The 11,901-nt window shown below is 33.7% G+C and overlaps 2 protein-coding genes across 2 annotated transcripts; one reads left to right on the top strand and one right to left on the bottom strand.

The window, feature by feature from the left end:
- The first annotated feature begins 4,861 nt into the window (after positions 1-4,861).
- LOC116343808 (dynein assembly factor 5, axonemal) lies at positions 4,862-8,113 on the top strand. Its single transcript, XM_031772058.1, has 6 exons — positions 4,862-5,504; positions 5,689-5,878; positions 5,997-7,023; positions 7,083-7,401; positions 7,529-7,723; positions 7,806-8,113. The coding sequence occupies exons 1-6, from the start codon at positions 4,877-4,879 to the stop codon at positions 7,925-7,927; spliced, it is 2,481 nt and encodes an 826-aa protein (XP_031627918.1). The 5' UTR covers positions 4,862-4,876; the 3' UTR covers positions 7,928-8,113.
- On the bottom strand, positions 8,009-10,243 carry LOC116343809 (probable cytochrome P450 304a1). Its single transcript, XM_031772059.1, has 9 exons — positions 10,106-10,243; positions 9,786-10,037; positions 9,555-9,727; positions 9,366-9,490; positions 9,135-9,285; positions 8,952-9,072; positions 8,707-8,887; positions 8,378-8,648; positions 8,009-8,315 (listed from the first exon to the last, which is right to left on the bottom strand). Exons 1-9 carry the CDS (start codon positions 10,197-10,199, stop codon positions 8,142-8,144), a joined length of 1,542 nt encoding a protein of 513 aa, XP_031627919.1. The 5' UTR covers positions 10,200-10,243; the 3' UTR covers positions 8,009-8,141.
- Between the last annotated feature and the right edge of the window lie 1,658 nt (positions 10,244-11,901).

Genomic DNA, 11,901 nt, shown 5'->3' with positions numbered 1-11,901 from the left:
GAATGCAAAGAATAAACGAAGCTTATTTTATGTTGAAACTTTTGACACAGCACAAAATCACATTTTCATACATTTTTTTCTCTTTTTTCTATACTCTTGTTTATCTTCATGTGGTGTTCAGATAAGAAACATTTCCAGTGTGCTATAATTTGTGAGCGGTAGATCTTTTGTTGCTTTATTCGGGTATTGAATTGAAAAATCAACGCGAACATAATTCGATTTACTTCATTTTTGTTTTGACTGAAACCGAACAAGAGAGCCAAACCAAGAAGCAGTATGTAATAATATTATAACGATGACAACGAATGAATCGCATTCGAAATAAGAGAAAGAAAATGAATATAATTTGATTTATGATAATCTTACCTAAAAAAAGTTAATCACAAAAGCTCGTACGTGCAATGCGGATGAATGTATCCCAATTCCAGTGTTGTGGGTTTTTCGCGCTATTCGGAGAGATTTTTTCTTTTGTCTTTTCGCTATCAGCTGACTGACGCGCTTCTACCGACGTGCTAAGTTTTTTGTTCAGTAATATACGATGCACACTCTCTGAAATAGCTTCTTTTCTGATTTGATGCTCTTGCGTGGTTACCAGCTACAGCAACAAAGCTATATCGTTCACAGACAGAGTGATATTCTCGGTTTCCTTTTTTCTCTCGTTCTTCACAATTGATTACACTTTCGACTTCCTTCTTGCGAGTTTTTTCACTCTCTCTTCACGTGCATCAAAAGCTTTCAATAAGAAATGGCGAAAGAAGCTCTTTCGACTTTCGGAAAATCGTGCTATTACTTTTTTTCCTCTCCACTCTTATTTCTTTGGATTAATGTACACCAAACGAAATCACTTTGTACAAGTGAAGGACTATTCTTACGAAAAAATATACATATGATTATTCTTTTGCTACTTCACTCTTTTAACATTGTTTTCATTTTCTTTTGTCCACAAGTTGTTCACACAATTACACAGAATACTACTCGTCAAAAATAGAGTTTTTTTTTGTTTCTTTCATTCGAGCGTTGAAAATTCACAAGCTTAATTATATTCACGTTTTTTGTTTGTTGTCGATGGTGCGTTAAAAACAGGTTGTCATGCCAGAATTGACTTCCTTTCTTCGATTGTAATCGATTATATCATTTGTTGGAGGGGGAGAAATTGACTTTTTGTTTTGAAGAAACTATCCCGCTTTCGAATTTCAATCGATATTTTGACGGTGTTTGAGTTTCCTTTTTTCGGCGTATACGATATTGGTTTTGCTCTTTTCTGTGTTGCGCTAACGTTTGCCTCAGTGACGTTTACGCTTTTTCAACTTTTTTGATAATCATACACAAAAGACAACAACACACGAATACAAACTAATCCGTGAACGAAACTGATTTTTTTTATTTCGTTTCAGATACGAAAAAGTTGTTATCAATAGAAGCGATAAGTTGAAATATCGCCGAATAAATGTTGATACGATGTGTGCCTCGTTACTGATGATAATGATGTAAATAAAAAAGAGAGAGCGAGAAACTTGCCGGAAAAGAGCGAAAATGAATTTTGTTGCCCGTGGCCAGCAACTTTATTAATGCAAGTGTAAAACTAATGAATTCATTCAGCCATATTCATATAATCTCTTTCACGCTGGTTTTTATTTCAGCGGCCGCTTTTTTTACATTTACTCTTGATTGCAGCCGTGCCAATGCGTATAGCAGGGAAAAAATTAATTTCACTTTCTTCCTCGGATGGGATGCATAAACAATTTTGACGGTGAATGAAGAAGCGTTGTGATAAACCAAATTACAAAATCCGACACAAGTTTTTCAAGCAAAACGCGCTATAACTTTTTCTTCACATTCATAAAACCGCTTTTTGCGTTATAGTGTCAGTACTTCTTATCTCTGGAGAACTATATTTGATTTTTTGTTGGAAATTTTTATATATTTTTTTAAATCTTTCTTTCTTCGCTTTGAAACAATTTATTCAAAAGTTTAAACGTTGGTTGTAGCTCACACTAGTTCTTTCTCTTTCTCTGTTATTGATGCAATTTAAAATTCACTTTGTCAAGCAAATTGAAATTTTAGTTTTAGCGCCGCGCTCTCCGTTCGCATCTCTATCGCTCTTACAAACAAAGCAAGAGATAAAGTTTTATGGGCAAAAAAATACTGTGTTTTCGACCGCAAATTATTAAGTTTTGTTTAATCAGATTCACTTTGTACACATGCACACTTTGTGTTCTTTCTCTTCTGCTTTGTCGTCGTTTGTTTATTTATTCGATTTGGTCAAAACGAAGTACACACATCGAAGATGAAAAATTATCACATACACACAAGAATTTCATTTCGGTGTTCAAATGACAGCACATTCAATAAAACTGTTTTATTATTATTTTTATTTGTCTATTTGATCATTTTTCACAGTAATATCACACAAAATCGACAAAGTCAAAAGTTAAAACCCATTTAGTCGGTCGCAACACCGTTGTCGTCAATTCAAACGGCACACAAAATCAGTACCTGATTGTTTTGCATCGAGCGCTAGAACGGTTTTGATCTAAGCACAAACAGTAGCTACAAGCATCACCTAACTTGAACAGGAACACACAAACGAGACAACTCTACATACATGCACAACAATATATCGTTGTGAATAGCACACAGTCACCGCTGTTTGATACGCACCGTTCGGAATACAGTTGTGATTGGCACGAGCGAGACGGAATGGTCGCGCATACAAACGAAACCAAATGATTGTTGAAATGTATGACTGTATGGGTGGGCGCATTTTATGTGATAATTTATGATTGTACAGATACCATGTACATGTGCCAGCGATTTCGGCTCTAGCGGCATCGGCTTCGCAATCATATGTTCGTGATGATGAAAAGCTTTACCGTTAAAATAATAATAACAGTCGTCAAATTTTCATAAACAAATTATCTCTATTCGTTTTGACTCACATTTTAGATTTATTGTTTATTTTTTTCAAAAAGATATTAACTCGTTTCTATCCTAGATAGTGCTTTCATTTTGTTTCCGAATTCATTTTTTTTTATTTTTTGAATGAAAGACGACGGTTCATTGCTTTTCATGTGTTGCGTTGCGCATGTGCCGATTTTTCAGGAAAACTCTGTCATTCAACGGAGCGAACCGAGCAAATTGAGGGGAAATTGACCGAAAAAAAAGAGAGCAAACGAAATTAAAGATGAAGAGAGAGAAGGAGACTTTCTGTTGATTTGTGCAACCGCAAAACGTCATGGAACCACAATTAAATTTTCATTTTGTAGATGAATTTCAGCTATTTCTATATTTATTCCACATTTTCAATTTTTCGATATTATTTTTAGTTTTCAACTTCTACCACATTTTTTTCTTTTTTGTCTCTTGAATTTTTTTCACCACACACCACTTTATACGGCCGCAACATTCTTTCTATCTGCGAAAAATGGTTGTTTTATTTGTTGTTGCTTTGTGTGATCGTCTAATATGACATTTATGACAATTTGCCAAATACCGTTACGCAAAAACGAACTTATTTTATATGGTTGTCGCACATAAATTTCATGAAAATCTATTTTATCATTTACAAGAGAGAATTGAACGAGAAGCAATGGACAACATTTTGTTTTTATTTGTAAAAATAAAGAGCAAAAAAAAGTGTGTGTAAAAATAAAGAGCAAATTTGTCGCGAATAAATTAATATCTCAAAATTACTGTCGTCAAATTACAAACTAATTTTGAATCGAATACCATTAAATACTGTACCACAAAAAACGCCGTATTCGCAGATGTTCAAAATTATTTTGTTTAATGAATTGAAAGTTCCACGGCAATAATTCATACAGTTAATTCATGTTCATTTGAAATGAAACTACTTTTATCGTCAATTGATAGATTAATAGATTAGTTTGTTGGGAATGTTTGTCAAGCAAAGAACGGTTTTGACATTTTGAACTCATTATTCCGAATGACGTGGGTAAAATTTCTTTCGTTTGACGTATACAACGGTTGCTTGAATGAATGGAAGCGAAAAAAAAACCGTCGCTCGAGAGAAAGTCGAATGTTTTACTTGATATAAATTCTCCGTTTTATGTGATACTCGGAGATAGAAATCAAAGAAACGAGAATCTCGTTAAAAACAAGCAATAATTCTTGTTGCTGAATGGCCACCATTTCTAAATTCATAATTTTTTTTTAATGGCAAAACAGAAATTTCGACAGGAATTCAACGAGAAAAAAAGAGTCACAAATTTCGCGGTTTTAATACCGTTGAGAGGTTTTGAAATAGCCAATAATATTTTACATTTGAAAATCTCTGACGCATTTCTTTTGATAATTCACAGTATGGTTGCGATAGAAACATGGACAAAAATGTCCCCTTCCCAAAAGACACCGTGTTTAACGCCACAATAGATCATTTGAATAAACGAAACAATATTGACGAATTTTGCTATTAGTTATCAAATTATCCAATTGTAACAAACCGATTCATACGTACAAATAATTGAGCATTGTAAGTGTAGTGCTCAAAAAGAATATTTTCAATGTGTTTCTTTTTGCTCTTTTCAAATCAAACAAAGTGTTTTGTAATTGCAAAACACATACACTCGCGCACACGTGAATGTGTAAACATTTGAGTTAAATTGACTGTTTGACACATGTGTTTTGATGAATTCATAGTAAACAAACGTTGTTTCTTTCATTTTTGAAAAGGCAGTTGTCAAGCCCGTTGATAGAATAAACAAAACTGTGACTACGGATACAAAATTGGCAATTACCTAGCAACCACATAATAATTACTCTTTTGTAAATGAAATTGTTTGAAAAGAGAAACAAAATCTATTTTGTTGTTATTAGTTTGTACTCTTGCGTCAAAAACAACAAATCGCTTTGAAAAATGAGTTCATCAACCGAAATTGAAAGGAATTTGGAATTAGAAATTCTTTGCAAAAACATTCAATGTGCTGATAAATCAAAACGACAAGCAGCATTGAATGAACTCTTACAAAGCGTTTCAAAACAATCGACTGACGAGGATTTAAAGAACTTACTTGATCTAACCTATTTGCATTTGGTGAAGTGCTACACTGATAAATTCGAAGCGATACGTTCGCTTGCCATCTCGATTGTGAATGAATTTTTAAAATGTTTTCAAACACGAAATGAATTCTTTTTGGATTACATTATACCAACGATGAGACGACGCATCGGTTTACCGGAGATGGTTGAAGAAAGTGAAGAGATTCAATTGGAATTACTGACACAACTTGGGCACATCGTTGAAAAATTTCAATCGAATGACACGGACACGTTGATGAGAATTTATAATGATATAATGGATATTTTGGTGAGAAATTTAACGAATCGCTATGCCAATGCACATCGGGAATGTTGCAAAGCTATTCAATTGTTGGCCACAGCAACACCAAGTTTTTATATGCGTGCAGAAAGTTTAGTGGATCCATTGACCGAACTGTTGTGTCATCGACAGTCAGCCACACGGACGATTGCTGTGGAAACGTTGGGTAAGTTTGAAAGGCACATTTTTTCGAGTTTTTTTTTGCACTCACAGTTGATGAGAGTTCATTTAGGTTTGTGATTTTTTGCAAAGGAATTTCAGTTTTATTATGATGTTAACGGCTTTTCATTTTTCTGTTTTTTTTTTTGCCTTTTCGCTAATTTTATACTCCATTCTTTCTCGTATTAAAGGTGTTGTTTGCTTGTACATCACCAATAAAAACGATAAAATTGTGAAGAGCATCGTTTCGATTTCACCGTTATTAACTGATTCAGTGGCCGCTGTCCGGCGCATGTGCGGAATTATTGGCTGTAAATGGCTGATTGAACTTCGTGATCGTTACTCATTTTTTGAACGAATTGTTCCATTGGTTTTATGCTGGTAATCTTTTTTTACACAAATTCAAATCTATTCTTTGCTCTTGAAAGAACGGAGCCTTTCTTCTAAAAATGTTTTGTTTTTGTTTGGATGAAAATAATCGATTTTTCTGTATGTTTAGTTTAAAAGACGATTTGGTTGACATTCGCGAAGAGATAAATACTCATTTCATTCGTTGTGGCGAGCAATTTTTCGACGAGAATCAACAGGAACTGCAACGAATTGAGTTGATCGATCATGAATATCCGTGTTCAAACTATGTTGCGTTGGTGACAAAAACGCGTCCAACTCTTGGTTGTCGTGCACTGGTTGAAAAGAGTCTTCGAATGATCAATATCATTGTGAAGGAAATGCTTGATTGGAAAGAGCCCGTTCGTTTGCATTCATTAAAATTACTTTGGGAAGTGGTGCTATTCGCCGAAAAAGCCTTTACATGTAAATTCATCGAAGTGTTTCCCGCCTTGGCGAAAGCATGTCAAGACGATGAAAATAGTGTGGTTAAAGAAGCAAAACGTGTGGCATTTTTAATGGGACAATTATTGAACTACAACGATTGGATGGAAATTACAATGAGAGATCTAAAAAAATTCCCAAATTGCTTGGGAATTTTACGATGTTTCAATTCACTATTTGCTGGCGCAGAAATTGAACATAAACGAAATAGCGTTGAAGAAATCGCTAAACTTATTTCTACATCGGAAATGTGTCATAATCTCAATGAGGGCTATCAAAGTGCTTTGCTGGATCTCATTGAACAAATGGTTAACATTCATTTGACGAAGATTGAAAACGAGTCGGGCGAGGAAAAGTACCTATTTGAAATATTGGTGAAAACAATCGCTTTGTCAAATGCACATGAAAATAACGAGATTGCCACACGCGGCTTGAGTTTGTACGAAACGTTCTGTAAGACACCAGAAAATCGAGTATTCTTACAAGGAATGCACATGACCGATGTTATAAATGACATTGAAGATCTTGATTGTGAACACTCCGAGAGATCAGAACGGATTATAATGCTCTTTGGATGCATCAAACTGTGCGGCTTTCAAAAAGAATACTTTTCTTCCATACAAACTGCCGTTAAACTGGTTTTAGAAAACAGTACAGCGAATGCACAAATCAAAATTCTTTCGGGCCTGTCGATGGTAATATTTTAATGATTTTAAATGACAACAGAAAAAATTCAAAAATTCAATATTTTTAGGCATTTTTAAATTGGAACCACGAGAATATGCAAGGCAGCGCCATGAATTTGCTAAGCATATTTATAGAAGACATTTTGGAACCAGTGCTGATTTGGAAGGCTGGACGTAATGCCGAATCTATTCGTGCCATGGCCACGCAAGCACTTTGCTCAATCGGATGCTCTTGTCCAGATGAAGCGCGTGAAATATTCCCGAAATTGTCAAAAAATTTAATTTCATTGATTGAAGATGAATTGGCGGTAACAAGGGCATATGCGATTCGTTGCGTTTTGAAAGCTGGACCTTTTTTATATGAAGATTACCGACATTTAGTTACAGGTAAGACGAAAGCAATCGATTCAATTAGTAATTCATAGTTGAAAAGGGAGTATAAGTAGCAAAAGGACGTATCTGTTGGCCAAAATTTATATTTTTGAATCGATTCCAAAAATGCCAATATTTTCAGAAATTCTAAGTCGATTGGACGATCCATGTGCAAATGTTCGATGCCTCGCAATCGAGTGTTTACCACAACTTGAAGTGAATCCCAGCGATGACATGTTTAGCGAAACGGGCTACTCCTCTTTGGTCGAATATATTATCTCTCGCCTGTTCCTATATCTCGATGATCCTTATATCAAAATTCGACCGATTTTATTGGGTAAATTACATTTAATACTCTTTTTTTCATTCATACTCTGTACTTTCGTATCTTTCTTATTTCGTTTTTCCTTTTTTTCCAGATTCACTGGCGAAACTGCAAAAAAAACACCCGGTCGTATTTGAGAATGAAATCAAAAAATTGCCGACAAATTATCTGTACAATGATATCATCGAAGATTTGAAAAGTGCACGATTAGAGTAAAAAAAAACATTCACATTGAAAGCACAATCCGGATTACTACTCAAAGAAATATATTGAGAACTGTCCAAGGAAAACAACAAATACGATACAAAAAAAATGTTTATTATCAATTTAACTACACTCCAAACCTGAATGGGTTAAAATATTCACCTCAAAATAAATAGTATTTACCATACACCGAGTGGAAACCACAAAAAGACATTTAAATTTATTCCTATCGTTTTGTTAATTCAACCCATTGGTCTTTTGGTGAGCGAATGGTGCCAGTGATATTTTCAGAGAATTTCACTGGTTTTTCACCGTTTGGTACCCGGACACTAAACGCTTGTAAAAATGCTGTTGTGAATAAAAATAGCATATTCCGTGCAAATGTCTCGCCAGCACATAGCTGTAAGCAAAGAATTTAGATGTATTCTTTTTGTTTTCAAAATAACATTTAAATATCCATACCCGTTTTCCAGCACCAAATGGCAATGAAATATCTTTGCTCAAACATAATTTGCCCGATGCATCTAAAAATCGTTCCGGTCGAAAGTCATTCGGTTGTTCCCATACTGTGTTTTCTTTCATGGCTGTATGCAGAGCGGGCATTATAATTGTTCCCTTTGGAATTGTATATCCTAAAAATTCAGTATCAACAAGAGCTTTGTGGGGCACACCAGTTGGGGCTAACGATTCAAAACGCATTATTTCACGAAGACAAGCTTCTGTGTACGGCATACTATAAATAAAATTCACTTTCAAATTCAAATTACGCAAATAAAATACTTAATACTCACTTTACACGGTCATCCAAAGTGGGAAAACGACCTTGACCCACAACACGATCGATTTCGGATTGAATTTTTCGCTGTAATTCAGGCTCTTGGAAGATTTGTTGAAATAAAAATGTTATCGTCGACGAAATCGTGGTTAGTGTTGGCAAAATTAAATCAATGCACATCAAAATCAATTGACTATCTAACAAATTTAAACAAGAGTTAATGAACAGGCTAAGAAGAAGAAGAAAAAAATTGTGAATTACATGAAAAATGGGTTGTTGGATTTATATTCGGTTCTTGTTTTCGCAATTTATTTATATACATATCAACAAAATGTCGTTCGTGGCTTTCGTCAAACGTCTGAATTTGTTCATTAATAATTTGCTGTATGAAAATAAAATTGGAAATTTTTCAATTTTTTACTAAATTGAGTTGATTTTGCTTACTTCGAAATAGTTGTACAAGTCCATCGAACATTTTCTGCCAATTTTGTAATCGGACCACCCGGGGAAATATTTCGCAAAACTTGGAATTATACTGTACAATTTGCCGTAGATATCGCTTTTACGTTGAAATATGAATGCATTTTCCATCGCTCTATTTGAAGATTTTTTTTTTTGTTGTATTTATTAGAACAAATGTAGCGAATTTTCTGTTTGATGATTTTTTAATATTACCTGTAAAGACCGTCCATACTTTCTCGTGGTATTGTTTCATTATTCAATAAGGTCGCAATAAAACAGTTGCCAAAAACTGGAGAAATTGCATATGGCATTAATATTTTGGAACCACTGACATATTTCTAGTTTTCCAGATAAAAAAAGTACCATTAAAGCGAATAAATTTCAAAGAAATTTTTTTTTAACCTTTTCATGTGGATATTTCGGACCGTTCTGAACGATATCAATGAATTGAGCTATTTGAATTTGAATTTCTTTCTCCAATGAATCGAATCGTCTGCCAAAGCCAAAGTCTCGCAAATGTCGTAGAACAAATCTTCTCTGCTCATACCATATAGCATTTTCGGTGAAAAAAATTCCTGTTTGTAAGAATTCTCTTATGAATACTTGAAGTTACTGCGCATCAGTAGTTCTCACCGTGTAAATCCATTTCGGGATGTCTCATTCGCCCCATCAAAATATCGGGTCTACCGTCGAAATCACGATTGTTTAACATTTTTTTCACATTTTCACTGCCATTTATCACAATAGTAGGAAATGGTCCCAAATGCATGCCAAGCACCGATGTTTTGTAGAATTTACAAATACGATCAACTGCAAGATGTAGATGCTTATGATCTAACAGCAACATAAATATATAACTTCCAAAGTATGGCAATTTTGGAGGTCCTAAAAATGTCAAATTGGAAACATTGGTAATTCGAATTTTTTGCACTATTGACTGTTCTCAGCTGTACCCGGTGGAAAGTTATGAGGTCTTGAAAATAGATACACATAAATGTTATAAACCAGGATAAGAAAGCACACATTTATCAAAATAAATGATATCATTTTTCACTTTTTTCACAATAAAATTCAAGTTTAGCACTGAAACACAAATCGTAACGAACTGAAAGTTGTTTCGTTAAAGGAAATGACTTTTATACTGTTCAATTGACGTAAGCAATACGTATGTAATTTATATCGAAATTTAAAACATGTTCTTTTCTTGCCAGGTCATTTAGTAGGTGTATAGTCATAAAATCGTTTCGAATTAATTGTAATGGAATAATTTTAAAAACGAAAATCGAAAGTTTTTTGACACAATTGAAGGAAAATGTATGTAATTTTGCTCATTTAGAAGAATTTTATTACATGTTCACTTGAATTTGAACACCTGTAATATTACAGTTTCACTCTTTTTAACGACCACTACCTATATTTTAAATATTTGCTACTTTGTTTCAACAACAAGAATCTTGTTGAACAACACTAAAATCATTAAGTAATTATTCTGATGTGATCCAAATCATTGTGATTACTTGAAATCCATATCATACATGAGCACGGACGGTAAGTTAGGGCGAGGTTGTGTCTAACGCACAAGAAAAGATTGAAAAGAATTACTAAATAGTCACATTTATTATTATTTACGATTTTAGAGGCTCACCCCTGAACCCATTGACTAGTCAGCCTCAAATTGTATTATTTTGCACTCATCTAGCAAAAACAGGTACGTAATGATAAAGCATAGGGCGCTTGTATGCCTGGATCTAGTATATCTTTGTTTTTTCCTTTCCTCTAGTAAATTCAATTTTTAAATGTACATGTACATCTGAAGCAACTATTTAAATGCAAATTAATAAATAATGACATTGCAATAACTGTATTCAATAATATAAAGTCTAGAATCTTGTTGTCATTCCAGAAGTAACTGTTGTATCTGTATTACAATCTATAACGATTAGAAATGTTTTTTTCTGACTATTGTGAAGGGCCTTCAATGAAGGTACGCCCAAATATTGAATCATAACAAGTTATAATGCATCCGAAAAAATTGCAGTCGCTTAGTTTTAATTGGCGCCTTAAATAAATGATTTGTTGTGCATATGCTTTAAAAGCTTTTCACGTAATATGATTGCATTCCTTCAGGCGTGCATTTTTATATATTGTTTGGTGCTATGAATCTAATAATTGACATTTGGAAATAACGTATTTTATTTGCAAAAAAATTACACTATCATTTATAGTATCAATTTGTTTTTTGCCCTTGGTAAACTCCTTCATGTGGATTTCCCATGCACAAAATAATCTATTTATATTTTGCAACAAATGTCAAAGTTCATTTATATTCGAAGTATTTACACCAATAAATCGATGAGCATGACTCGTCTTTTTCAAACGGAATTCACAAAATTTCCCACAAATGCAAAAATTATCAAAAATTGTTGCTCCCCAAAATGTCGAATATGACATTGTCATAACATTGAAAATGGGCATTTCCTTAAATAAGCTCGATTATCTGGGTTTTTTCTTCTTCTTGGCAATCACTTCTCTTACTAGCAAAATTAAAATTGAAAAAAAGTTTGTCAAAATCACAAAAATAACAAAAAGTCAAAAATAGTTCAGAGAATTTCCGTGATTCGTATTCAACTGTTTGCTTCAATGTTCGCTATTCAATATTTATCACAATAACATCCATCAACAACAATAATATTATGTTAAATTTCTCAGAATCAACATAAAAATGCCAAAAGTGTCAAATTTAATCAAC

This window comes from Contarinia nasturtii, unplaced genomic scaffold (genome assembly GCF_009176525.2).
Source record: "Contarinia nasturtii isolate CC-2019 unplaced genomic scaffold, AAFC_CNas_1.1 Cnas_scaffold_1037, whole genome shotgun sequence".
Lineage (NCBI taxonomy): Eukaryota > Metazoa > Arthropoda > Insecta > Diptera > Cecidomyiidae > Contarinia > Contarinia nasturtii.
The sequence above is the reverse complement of the archived record's forward strand: the minus strand, read 5'-3'. Positions and strand labels throughout refer to the sequence as shown.

Bases quoted from the DNA above. Each gene is read 5' to 3' on its own strand.
- LOC116343808 (XM_031772058.1), top strand. From the start codon at position 4,877: ATGAGTTCATCAACCGAAATTGAAAGGAATTTGGAATTAGAAATTCTT. The intron at 5,505-5,688 runs GTAAGTTTGAAA...CTCGTATTAAAG, and splicing joins GATTGCTGTGGAAACGTTGG to GTGTTGTTTGCTTGTACATC. The intron at 7,724-7,805 runs GTAAATTACATT...CTTTTTTTCCAG, and splicing joins AATTCGACCGATTTTATTGG to ATTCACTGGCGAAACTGCAA.
- LOC116343809 (XM_031772059.1), bottom strand. From the start codon at position 10,199: ATGATATCATTTATTTTGATAAATGTGTGCTTTCTTATCCTGGTTTAT. The intron at 9,073-9,134 runs GTAAGCAAAATC...ATTTTCATACAG, and splicing joins ACTTGTACAACTATTTCGAA to CAAATTATTAATGAACAAAT. The intron at 8,888-8,951 runs GTAATTCACAAT...TAAATTTGTTAG, and splicing joins TCCAACAACCCATTTTTCAT to ATAGTCAATTGATTTTGATG.